General features: G+C 35.5%; 1 protein-coding gene across 7 annotated transcripts in view; it reads right to left on the bottom strand.

Annotated features, from left to right (window-relative positions):
* ADGRV1 (adhesion G protein-coupled receptor V1) overlaps positions 1 to 12,519 on the bottom strand; it is a 596,887-nt gene that overhangs the window by 400,639 nt on the left and 183,729 nt on the right. For all 7 annotated transcript variants that reach the window (XM_055387526.2, XM_055387529.2, XM_055387534.2 and 4 more), the window contains 6 exons: positions 12,080 to 12,284; positions 7,181 to 7,327; positions 4,049 to 4,304; positions 2,695 to 2,897; positions 1,242 to 1,418; positions 692 to 874 (listed from right to left, as the gene is read on the bottom strand). In XM_055387526.2, coding sequence (XP_055243501.2) covers positions 692 to 874; positions 1,242 to 1,418; positions 2,695 to 2,897; positions 4,049 to 4,304; positions 7,181 to 7,327; positions 12,080 to 12,284 — 1,171 coding nt within the window. The remainder of the gene's footprint in view (positions 1 to 691; positions 875 to 1,241; positions 1,419 to 2,694; positions 2,898 to 4,048; positions 4,305 to 7,180; positions 7,328 to 12,079; positions 12,285 to 12,519) is intronic.

Here is a 12,519-nt window from a genome sequence, read left to right as displayed (position 1 = left end):
TGCTAGTTAAAGTTACTAACATTTTCATGGTTGTTCATATGCCTTTTCCACTTACTAATAAAAAAACTGTATGAAAACATCTTATTCTTACATATTACAAAATGCCAAGTTTACAAAATTTGTAATTCTTGGGGAATGTTTTATAATATTTAAGACTGGTTAGCCTAAATCTAGAATATTGTTTTTCAATTTTTCAAGTTTTAACTATTTTGTTCATTTTCTCTTATTTTAGTCAATTTTTTAATTATAAAGGGCATTTTAGATATTAAGTAAAAACTGTCCACACTTTTAGTGCAAATTCTAAATAAATATCTATATTTACTGGCATTAAGAAACAAAATAAAAGATAAAAGAAACTAAAGTCCACAGGAAGAGTCTAGTTCATCAGACACTTTTCTATACATTGTTAGGCACTTCTAAGTCAATTATTATCCTGTTTTGTAACTTCTATTTATTTTAAATAAAACTGGGGCAGGGGGTTCAGAAAAGGGTAAGATTGTTGTATCTTTATAAGTCTCTTCCTATGCCCATTAATAAATTGTATTTCAATTAATAATATTTGTTTGACTTAACATAGAAACATTTAGAGTATAATGCATTTAGCAATCACCAATGTACATTCATTTGATGGATGCCTACAAAATGTCTGAAGCACAACTCAAAAAGGCTAATATGTTAATGACCGGCATACCTGTTTATCTGCAAATTCAAGAATCCCATGAGATGGTTTAAAGTCTTCCAGGCCAGCACTGTCTGGTGATGCTTTCCAATAAACATTTACTGCCCCAAAGCTTCCAGCCAGCCGGACTACAGGAACTTGAAGAACGTTCAAGGGTGGAGGCACCTCATAGGCAGTAATAACTTCCCCAGCGCCCTTTAAGTAAAGAATATAAGTTGAAAGGCAAGATAAAATGGTAACTCTCATAAGCCATCTTTCTAAAGTTATTGTTTCTACTTAACTTTCTATATTTCACCCTTTAAAGTAGAAATTAATAGTCAGATATAAGTATGCATAAAAGGTCTTCTGAACTCTTATGTTTAATGAAAGTAAATTGTTGAATCCTTTGGTCTAGCCCAAAGAGACCTAAGAATTAGTTTATAAGACAAATTTGGTTATTTATCTATTTAAAAATAAATACAGGCAAAGCTAAATGTTTTGCAGAAAACATATTATAAAACACTGGCCAAATCAGCAGGGAGAGGCCTCTGTATGACTGTAAACAAATGAAAGTTCATCTCACTCTAGTAACATGAAAGATAAAAATTCCTCTGGGATCGTCATTTTCTTCTATCATTATCTCAGCTATTTCCATTCCAGGACTCCGCACACTTGGCTGTCCTGTAGAGAAGTCAGAGTTCACCAGGTTCACCTCAGTGATAGTGACAATAAATCCTTCCTCCAATTCAGGAAGGTCATCCTGGGGGATGGGGGAAAAAGATGATGTTTCATTTTTTTTTAAGACATTTAACTTGCATTGAATACTTGATATTTTTCAGTAAGGAAATAATTGACTTTGTTCACAGGAATGGGCAGCTCTGTCAAACATAAAAAAGATTCTTGTTATATTTTAATACATTCCCACTGACCACTTCAGAATCTATGGAATATTCTAGCTCAGTGGTGATGTTTCAATGGAATCTTCACACTCATTAGCAAATAAAATAATTTTTAAAAACCTATCAAAAATAGAAATTTTGACCATATTCTATTGTATGTTTTACATATTTAATATCCCAAAAGAAAATTTAAGAAACACTGGTAAATGCTACATACATTTTTAAAGCAAAAGCTCTAGACTTGAAAATCTAGATATAAGCCTATATTTAATTTTTAAAAATTTCTTACTTTGTTTTTGCATAATGAAAAATTTCCAGAGATAAAAAATACTCTAAAAAGGGGGAGAAAACCCTCATTTCTATCCCATCCCTTATATCTTTCCCAAATTATACTCTTCAGGAGATACTATTACCTAAAACCACTAATACCACTATTAGTAACACTAACATTATATAATATCATATTTATTTAATAACATATAATATATTCTATGGTATATAATATATAAGATTAATACTATTTATATAATATACAACACAACATTTTGTTATTATTTTATAATATTATTAACACTAATCCACTATTAAAATTTCTTGTGCATCATTACTGATATAGTCACATATTCTCCCCCTCTCTTTCTCTGTTCTTCTCTCTCTCTCCATACATACATGGATAAATACAGATAGCTAAAACCAGATCTAAACCATCTGAAGACTAATCTTGATTCAAGTAGTCATATCATGAAAGGAAAATACTGTCCTATTAAATGAATAATAAAAATAACCAGATTGATTTGGGCATTTCATTTGTTGTCATTAGTTTAAAAACTGACAAAACAAAATTACAGTGGATCCAATCAGATATAATTAATCTAAATTCAGTGCTTCAAAATTCATTCAAACAATATTCCAGTTCAAGAATAAATACAAGTAATAGACATCATTTTTGCCAGCCAGTTATAAAATATTATTCATTATTAAATATTTAGGTGGGTGGGAACAGTAGAATACTTACATTTTTATGTTTGAAAGAATCCTTTCATTTAAAAAGAAGATTTTTACTTACAAGAGCATCACAATTTTACTTAAGAGCATTTTCCTCTATTTTAGATCACATTCATTGCAGCCTTGACTTACCGGCAAAATGGAAACTTTGGCATGAGCTTCTTTTATGTTTTCTTTCATTATTATTATTGTTTCTTGCAATACATAATCTTCATTCTCAGTAGCTTGATTATCGACATGCAGTAAGAAATTGGGTTGAGCTCTCAAGTGAATGGCAATATCCCCAAGTAGTCCTTTATCTCGAGCTATTTGTAACTGAAGAGTGGTGGTGTTTTCTGTGAGAGAAACATACCATGAGTAAATAGTCTTTTCTATTTGCTGTCAATGCTGTTACAAGGACCTAGAGTGGAACACTCTACTCTATCCCTTGTAGACAGTTAAGGAAAAAGAAGTAAAACAAAGACAATGTATATACTCCCAAGGATCATTCTGGGCTTAGTCTTCCTGGTCCCCAAAGTTGGGCAGAGAATCACCATCCACTCCTAGCATTATATCCCAGTTCTAATCCCCCACTTCTGATTCTCTAAAGCACCCTCCTATGTTGCACATGTCATATACTTTAACAGAAATTGCTGCAAAGTCTTAGGGAAGTACAGATATGCAGGTTGAACAGAGATGATAATTATAAAGGCTCGAAAGATTCTTCAAAAAATGAAAAATTATATATACAAAGTCATTTAATGACTAATCATTAACAGTGATTTTGTTCTTACAGTGACGTGCCTATCATGAGGCTCAAAGTATTTCACAGCACCTAACTTTTATTTCATTGTTTAGATTTTAAAAACTTAATTTGCCATATTAAAGACCCAGGAACATAACCACGTTATATTTTTCCCATTGACTATTCAAATGAAAGGTACTTGAAAGCTGGATGTCCATGTTATTATGTGAAAATCTTAGAACCTTCACCAGCAGCTAATATGAATAATTACTTGGGTGATGATTTTAGTACTCAAAAGAGAAATTGACCACTGTACACTTCACAGGATAAAATTATTCTAATTACTATTTTGGATTAAACAATTAATACCTTTAGTGCCATGTACATTTCATTGTGTTGCTCATTGTTCTCTGTAACTACTGAAAATCTACAGAAAATATAGCTGAGTGAAGAAAGAGAACAGATGAATGATGAAAAAGATAAAGTAAAATAAAAAACAGTCACCTCTACTGTACTCACAACTAAAATATTAATATTTCTAATATAATGTATCTTTTAAAAGACACATTTCCTATAACATTACTGCTAGGTGATTTCACATGATTACCAGATTTAACAACAATAAACAAAAAGGATTGAGTATGACCTGCCAAACTGAAAAAGTCATATAAAAAGAGAAATTTACATTCCTTATAAATATTAGAATTAAATTATCCAATGAAGCTTCTCATTAAAACTTGAAAGATATTTAACAATATTTACCTTTAGGCTCTGTTACTCTAATGAAGACAGACGCAGCATGCCAGCCCACCAAGCCAAAAGGTGAGTCATTGGGCAAAGTTGTTATAACAGACTTGCTTCTGTCCTGATCAATAGTAGCACCTTTGTATGAGTCCTCAACCCCTTCTGTGGTGATACGGGTGAGGGTTACAATCACAACCTCTGACAACTCTGGTATATTATCAGCAAGAATAGTCAGAGTGATTGTTGACAGTACCTGGCCTTCAGTAAATGAAATCTAGAATTTTAAAGCAAGAAGATGTTATTTATTTTGTAATTGTCACTATGTAGTAAGAATATTTAAAAAATTGATTTTCTTTTATTAAACCCATAATTTAAATAGCAAGAGATATTTAAGCAACATAATAATATGATTCTACAAATCAGATGCCTTTCATATTAACAGAAGATTGTTAGGAAAAAGGAAGAGCAAACCATTTATAAACTTTAAGCTAATAAAAAAAATGCAGCCAAACTGTCAAATACTGGAGCCTGAATTCCATTCTAAGATAAAGTATACAGTCTCTCTGGGAATCTAAGTTCTAGATACCATATACAAAGATCCATAAAGATAAAATAAGGTGGCATACTAGCTTAAAGACCTTTCTCTGCAAAACTTTTGCCCGGATTATTTCCTTTGACTAACTCTGAACGGATGTATCACTAAGCAATGAATCAACTAAAACACAGGTGGAGAGAGAAAGATAGGGAGAGATGCAAATCATAGCATCTCTCTTCTCCTTTTATGTCTCTCCTGTCTAAAGAGTCAAATCCAAATTTGCTAAAAAGCATCTGAAGACCTTGCTGATAGGACTTCTTGAATGCCATTTTTCACTGATTCCCACCTCACACACCACTCTCCAGCAATGCAGCTACAAACTATTTATAATTACTCAAACTAGCACTATAGGCTGATGTATCTACCTTTGCTGACATTCATTTTTCCACCTGGAAAAGGCAATGGAGAATATAAATTCAAAAGCTCTATTCAGTCTGTCATTGATGGACATTTAGGTTGATTCCATGTCTTTGCTATTGCGAAGAGTGTTGCAATGAACATACATATGCGTGTGTATTTACCATAGAATGATTTATATAACTTTCGGTATATACCCAGTAATGGGATTGCTGTATTGAATGGTATTTCTTTCTTTAGGTATGCAGCCATAAAAGAAAAATGAGATCATGTCTTTTGCAGGGACATGGATGGAGCTGGAGGCCATTATCCTTAGCAAACTAACACAGGAACAGAAAACCAAATACCACATGTTCTCACTTATAAGTGGGAGCTAAATGTTGAGAACACATGGACACATAGAGGGAAACAACACACACTGTGGCTTATTCAAGGGTGGAAGGTGGAAGAAGGGAGAGGATCAGGAAAAATAACTAATGGGTACTAGGCTTAAGACCTGGATGATGAAATGATCTGTACAACAAAACCCCATGACACCAGTTTACCTATGTAACAAACTTGCACAGGTACCCCTGAACTTAAAATAAAAGTTAAAAAAATAAATTCAAGAGCTTTATTAATAAAATCAGAGGTCAGAAAACTACTGCCCAATGGCCAAACCCATTTGTCATAAATCAAGTTTAACTGGAACACAACCAAGCTCATTCAATTGCATATTGTCTATCGCTGCCTATATTGTCTGCTAATATTGCTTATATTGCCTAGCACAATTCTACTACAAAGGCAAAGCAGTAGTGAAAGAGACCAAATGGCTCACAAAGCCTAAAATATTTACTATCTGGCCCTTTACAGAAAAAAGATATACTAGCTCCCTGAATGAAATAATTAATTCTTCCAAACTATAGTCTATGTTTAAGGTACCATTATATATTTAAATTAGAAATAATTGTAATCATGTTTATATAAGAAATGATAATTGGAGAAATACAAATCAGGATACATAGAACCTGACAGACACAACTTACAGTTCTGGTAGCTTACCTAAAGTAAATATTAAATGCAATAGAATTTGCTATAACATTCTTAATATACAGAAGCTCCAATCACGTTTGAAATAATACAGAAACCTAGAAATGATGAACCATGATATATACCTGTCCTTTTTTTGAGACAGTTCCATGAGAGTTCCTTTAAAATAACTCTTCAGAGAAGCATTTGGGCAATATACACAGACTAATCTATGAAACCAAAGGCAAGCCAAGAAGACAACCCATCTTCCAGCTAGGAACACAAGGCTCTCTGATCCCTCTTGTTGTTAATCATGTACTTATTTGGCTCATTCTTATTCCATTCTTGAACCTCAGCTCCAACTTTATACTATTCTCCAGTAATAGATAATCTCGTCGTCTGCCCAGATCCCTTCTTGGGGCTGAGGTACCCATCCCTCAGCTGCTAGGAACAACAGGTTCTGTGCTCCTCATTGGGAATCACCCTTTGCTACAGCAAATTGTCTCACTCAAGGTTATACCCAACCCTGAGGGTGGCCTAAAGTCAAGGACTGCTAAAATGGGGATATCAATGGCTTAGCTCTAAACTGGGAACAACTCCTAAGGACCAGCTCATCTCCTGAACTCAGTTGCAATCAACCTCAGTTGCAATTGCCTGTGGATCAACTTCTCCCTCTGCACATCCTCACCTTCCTCACATCCTCATAGATGTATCTCCCCAAAATCCTTCTGTCCACAACTCTCAATCTCAGAGTCTATTTACAGGAAGCCCAACCTATATCACTCCACAACTCAGATCTACTTTTTCATAAGTCCGACTGTTTTACACAGACTTGTTCCCTACTTACTACTTCCATTGTGCCTAAACCTGGAAACCACATTTTGATCCTATTTGGTTGATTTTATCTTTCTAACAATGTAATGCACCCAAAATGTGGCCAACGAATGTACTGAAACTCAAAAAGAATGACTTTTTAAAGGACAACTTTGGTTTTATATTTTTTTAAAAAAGAACAATACCCACAACCAGAAAACTAACCTTAAATTGTATCCCTCTCTACAATGATTAGTAGGAATTCAGTGTTGATATGGTCAAACTCAAACACTTCATCCATAAGGCAGGATTTGGTCCCATACATCACTAGTAACCATAATTTAAAAGTGTTTCCTATAACTTTGTAAATTACATACCACTCCTGAGGTAGGAAATATATCACTAATACTTCCATCAGCTTCCCATGCTATGGTTATACGGCCATATGTTCCTTTTAAGCGTTCAACATTCAAGGTTACTAGGCTATCTTGCTCCATTTCTTCCACTTGCTTATATAATGAATTCTGAAAAAATACACAGAAAGTCACAAGGGGTTCCCTGAAATTACTTAATCAGACTTCTTTTTTTGTCTCATGTTATTATGGATTTGCAAACTTTGCGGTCCTAAGCAACATGACATAGTAAGTGAAAACTACAATTAAAAAATAGTCATATAGAATGACCATGATTTAAAACACACGTTTGAATAAGTAAAAGACTAAGTGAAAGTAAGCAAAAATGTTAATTATTATAGGATTATTTTATGTTTCTGTTTCTATATTTTTCACATTTTGTTCAGTGAACATATATTACATTAACACTCAGAAAGCGTGTACTTTTGTAAAAGTATTCACAGCATGTAAAAAGTTTGTAGAAGAGAAAGGATATAGAGTCAGGAGAGTAGGGAAGCCTTTTTCCTCTGTGTAACTTCTGGCAATCCCACTAGGTCTTTGTTTCCTATTTGTAAAAGAAGAGCTTGACCTATATGGTTTCCAACATCCCATCCATGCACAACGATGTCATGAGAATTAGAGCTTTCTCCTTGATCACTGGCAAATGTCTCTTATTCTTAAATTCATATCCTCGGAAATGTTTCTGTGGGCTCTCCTGCCTCCTTTGATGGTGTTTCATCCTTAGCTCATGGCCTTTACAACTGCTTTTTCCTGCCTGAAATATCCCTTTCCCTTATGATAGAATTACTTACTTTCTTTCTTCTTCTTATCTATGCTTCCTAGCCTCTTTCTTTTGTCCCAAACTAATTATCTGTTTCTGTGTGACTACAACATTCTTCACCAAACATACACAACGTCTCTTGTCAGCCATTTCATGAACTGTTCCTCAAAATGAATGCTTCAAAGAATCTCTTCTTACAATACCCCTGGATTTTCCATATGCAGTAAAGCAAGAATATGGAGTGTAAAGATTTTTGAAAATCTTCCCATTCAGGTCACTATGATAACCTGAAAAGAGATTCCCCCATTAATTTCTTAAAACTTATGAGAGCTTTTACTTAGAATGCTAATTTGAGTAGCGATCCTATCCTTTAGCAATATTTTACACAGCATTTTAACACATTGTTACAGATGTTACATAGTAATAAAATCTTGCTCCGGGCAATCAAACATTCCTAAATAAAATGCCTTGATTTTAAAATATGCACATAATTTATTCACAAAAGACAATGCCTTTTTAAAAAGCCAGCTCTCTCTGGCTCCATGCCCTCCATCAATGAGGGTTAATAAAATGAGCACTTCATGCAGCCAGAAAATATTCAAGAAATTCTCATTATCTGCTATATCTCATTCTGAAATGAGATTGTCCAGACATCAAAGACCTGTAATGAAGAATTCTACTGAACAGATTGAAAGAATTCAGTATCTATTGGCAAGTATTGAATAACAGTAATTGTATGTCTCCAGAACAATTTTGGAACAAGCTTCATAAAGGGAAATCTACCATGCTCAAACAGTTGAGGAATAGCATGTGCCCTCCATCTGCTGCAAGGCTGCAGGGTGAGAAGATGGAACCACACAGCAGAGCATGTCGGTTCTCACCCCAGGAAGCCCAGCTCTGCCCTATAGACTTGTATAAGGCCTTGAGAAGGCCTTGTAGTGTTCTGCCTCTCCCACAGAATGATAGGTTCATCCTAAGCCCCTAATGTGTGCCAGGCACTTTTCTGGGTGCAGGGATAAAGCTGTGAACACAGCAGTATACCAGCTCTCATACTCTTCAATTCTAGTTAAAAAAAAAAAAAACCTTGATGATAGACAAACTAGGCAATTATAAGTGTCATAAAGAAGAAACTTTTTATAAGGATAAAAAGATACAGAATGATGGTGGGGAGCTGCAATTTTCCATCAGTGATCTTTCTGGTAAGGTATCATTTTGCAGAGATCTGAAGAAAGTGAAGAAACAAGTGAGTACCTAATAAGAATAGGGTCCTCTTGTTTCTTTCTAACTCTCCCCACTCAAGACCCAGTTCATGTCTTAGGGTTGCCTTCTCCTTCACAGTAGCCACTGGCCACATGTGGCTATTGACCAGTTGAAATGTAGTTAGTGTAGCTAGTCTATAAGTGTAAAATGCGCAATAAAATTTGAAGACAAGATATGATAAATGTAAACTATTTCCTCAATAATTTTATGTTGATTGTATGTTGAAAAAATATTTCAGATACATTGGGTTACATAAAATATATTAAAATCAAGTGACCTGCTTCTTTCTACTTTTTAAAAAATGTAGGCTGCTAGGAAACTTAAATTTACATTTGAGGCACACATTATATCCCTATTGGGCAGAGATGCCTCAGAGGAAGCTGATCTATGCTTAGCTCCAGGAATGGACCAGATTGAGTAGTAGTGTAAACTTCTGACCCTTGCATGCAACAGACACAAGACTTTAAGCACATCCAAAACTCCTCATCTTATCCCCTAAACCTGCTCTTCCTATAGTCATCCATATCTCAATGAGCAGCAAATTCATGCTTCCCATAGCTCCATCATTTATTACTGTAATAATTCCTAACTGGTCTATTTCTGTCCTTGCCCACTTACAATCTATTCTCTATACTATGGTCAGAGTTGTTCCTTCTAAAATGTGAGTCAGATCATTCACTTTTCTACTCCTCCCCTTCAAAGGCTCTCTAATTCCCTCAGGGCCCAAACTCATTACAATGCTAATGGGCTTATGCAGGAAAGTGTTCACACCGCAGACCTGACTGCTATCCTTAAAGGCTTGTTCACAGGTCGGCTATCCGCTGGTGTCTGGGAACTTGAATTTCAGGAGAGTTCCCACCATTCTGGAACTATTAAGTGGCTCCCAGTGCCTAAACTGCGTAATAATTGTGGTTTATGCTGAACATTCATTTCTTTCTGAGAGTCTAGAATTTTGGTATGTGCCAGGCAGAGGGTGCCTGCATGATCAGACCCCAGTTAAAATCCTGGGCACTGAGTCCCTAGTATGCTTCCCTGGTTGGCAACATTTTATACATCTTGTGACAACTCAGTGCTGGGGAATTAAGTGTGTCCTGTGTCAATGGATGGGGGTGGGAGGGGGAATCTTAGAAGCTTGCCCTGGCTTCCTCTGGACTTTACACCCCATGAGCTTTTTCCCTTCAATGATTTTATTTTGTATTCTTTGCCGTAATAAATCATAGCCATGGGTATGACTAAATGCTAGGTCCTGCGAGTCCTCTTAGTGACTCATCGAAACTGTGGGTGGTCATGGGGATCCCTGACACAGAGCCCTGGCCCTGCACCTGTTGAACCTCAACCCCTATCACATGCAGACATCAGCCACAGTGGCCTCCTTGTTGCTCCAGATGGGCAGGGCTACACTGCAGGGCCTTTGCTCTTGCTGATGGGTCCTTCTGCTTTAAATGTTCCTACCCCACATATTACATAGCTCACACCCTCATCCCCCACCAGTCTTTGTCATTCTGTCATTTCCTCCAAACAGCCCTTACTGATCATCCTATTTTAGATTTCCTCACATACAACCTCCACTCCCTCCCTTGCATTCTCCATCTGCCTTCCTTGCCTAACGTTTCTTCATAGTACACTCATCACCATCAGATATAGTACATATTTTCTTATGTCTGTGTTTACTGCCTTTCTCCCCTTGCCCTCTCTAGAATTTAAGGACCATGAAAATAAAGAATTTTACTGTCTTATTTTCTAACATGACTGTAGCATCTGAAACAGTATCTGGTACCTAACAGGCATTTGTTAAATAACTGCTGCATGAATTAATGAATGAATGAGTGAGTGGGCTTGTTACCCAGTTCTGGACAATGAGACATAAGCCATTTTCTAGAGTCTTTTGGGAAATGTCTTCTTTACTTTGAGAATCTCATAAAATATCTCTCTCTGCCCCAAATGAACATGAACAGAACATAGTAACCTTAACAATAACATCAGCTTTCAAACAACCAAATGAAAGTCAATTTTGTGATGGCAAAGTAGAAAGATGGAAACAATCTAAGCCAAAATGACATGGTAGAGTATCCAACTAACCCCGAAGCTCACTTTCTCTGAGGACATGCTCTTGGTGTGCAGGCAAATTTGGGTTAGGTTTTCCTCATATGAAAAATATTTCAGAGAAAGATACACGATAGCTGCAGCTATAACTCAAATTAAGAAGTAAGAATTCACTTTGCCAAAAGGACTAAATGATGCAAATAATAGATGTCCTTTTGCTTGCTGATAAAGAAATATGAAATCTGGGCACGGAAGTAACTTAGGATTTGCATGGTTCTCTTTCCTCAGGAAAAGACATCTACATGTCCAACATACATATAATTACAACCCTCTCTCTCTCCTCCACCCTCCCCCCACCCCACCTCTCGTTCTCTTCCCCTCTCCACAGAAGTAACAAAGCATAATAGGACAGTAATATATTTGTATGTGATGTGTATATCACATAGTATATATTGCATTTAGCATCTATTTCATCCTTTCTCTCTGGTAACAGCTAACAGCAGAGCCAAACTTTTAGACCAAGATCAACTTGTAACATTTCAAAGTCAATCCTATAAAAGGAATCTGAAAATAAAATGATTAGGACAAGTTGACTCAGAGTCCAGTGTGTAAGACTGTAAATTGCAAAATGTCAGTAGAATTCACCCTAGAATGCACATAAAAGGAAGGCAGGGGAAAGGGAAGGGAGAGAGGCTGATGATACTCAAACTATGACTTGCTGAGTGCTAATAATAGCTAATACACAAATACAATAAATAAAACATTTTGCATTGCAAGTGTGGGGTCTTCAGTATCATTACCTGAGCAAATGCAACAATTCCATAGGCATCATCATTAGACAGAATGGTTATTGTTACAGAATCATTAATGCCAATCTCTGCTCCTCCTTTGGGATTTTTAAGTTGAACTTTGAAGGATTCTTCTTTTTCTGGAACTGTATCATCAAGGATATTTACTGCTATTGTAGCTTCTCTGTCATCAGGTTCAAATATCAGTTCACCTGAACTACCATAAGAAGCATATACAAAACAAGTCAACTACAACAAATTTAAGATATATACATAGTAGACTACTCATTACATTAATTGATATTAAAGGTTTGGAAGAATCACAACATTTCATAACTAAAATTTTGATCCAAAATATTCATGTAATACTGATTAACTTGGTAGAATAGATATTAGAAATATGGATAATAACCAAATTTCAGGCTGATAAATAGCTCTTATATTTTGTATAT

This window comes from Gorilla gorilla, chromosome 4 (assembly GCF_029281585.2).
Source record: "Gorilla gorilla gorilla isolate KB3781 chromosome 4, NHGRI_mGorGor1-v2.1_pri, whole genome shotgun sequence".
NCBI lineage: Eukaryota > Metazoa > Chordata > Mammalia > Primates > Hominidae > Gorilla > Gorilla gorilla.
Note: the sequence above shows the minus strand (reverse complement) of the source record. Positions and strands in the feature narration are given on the sequence as shown.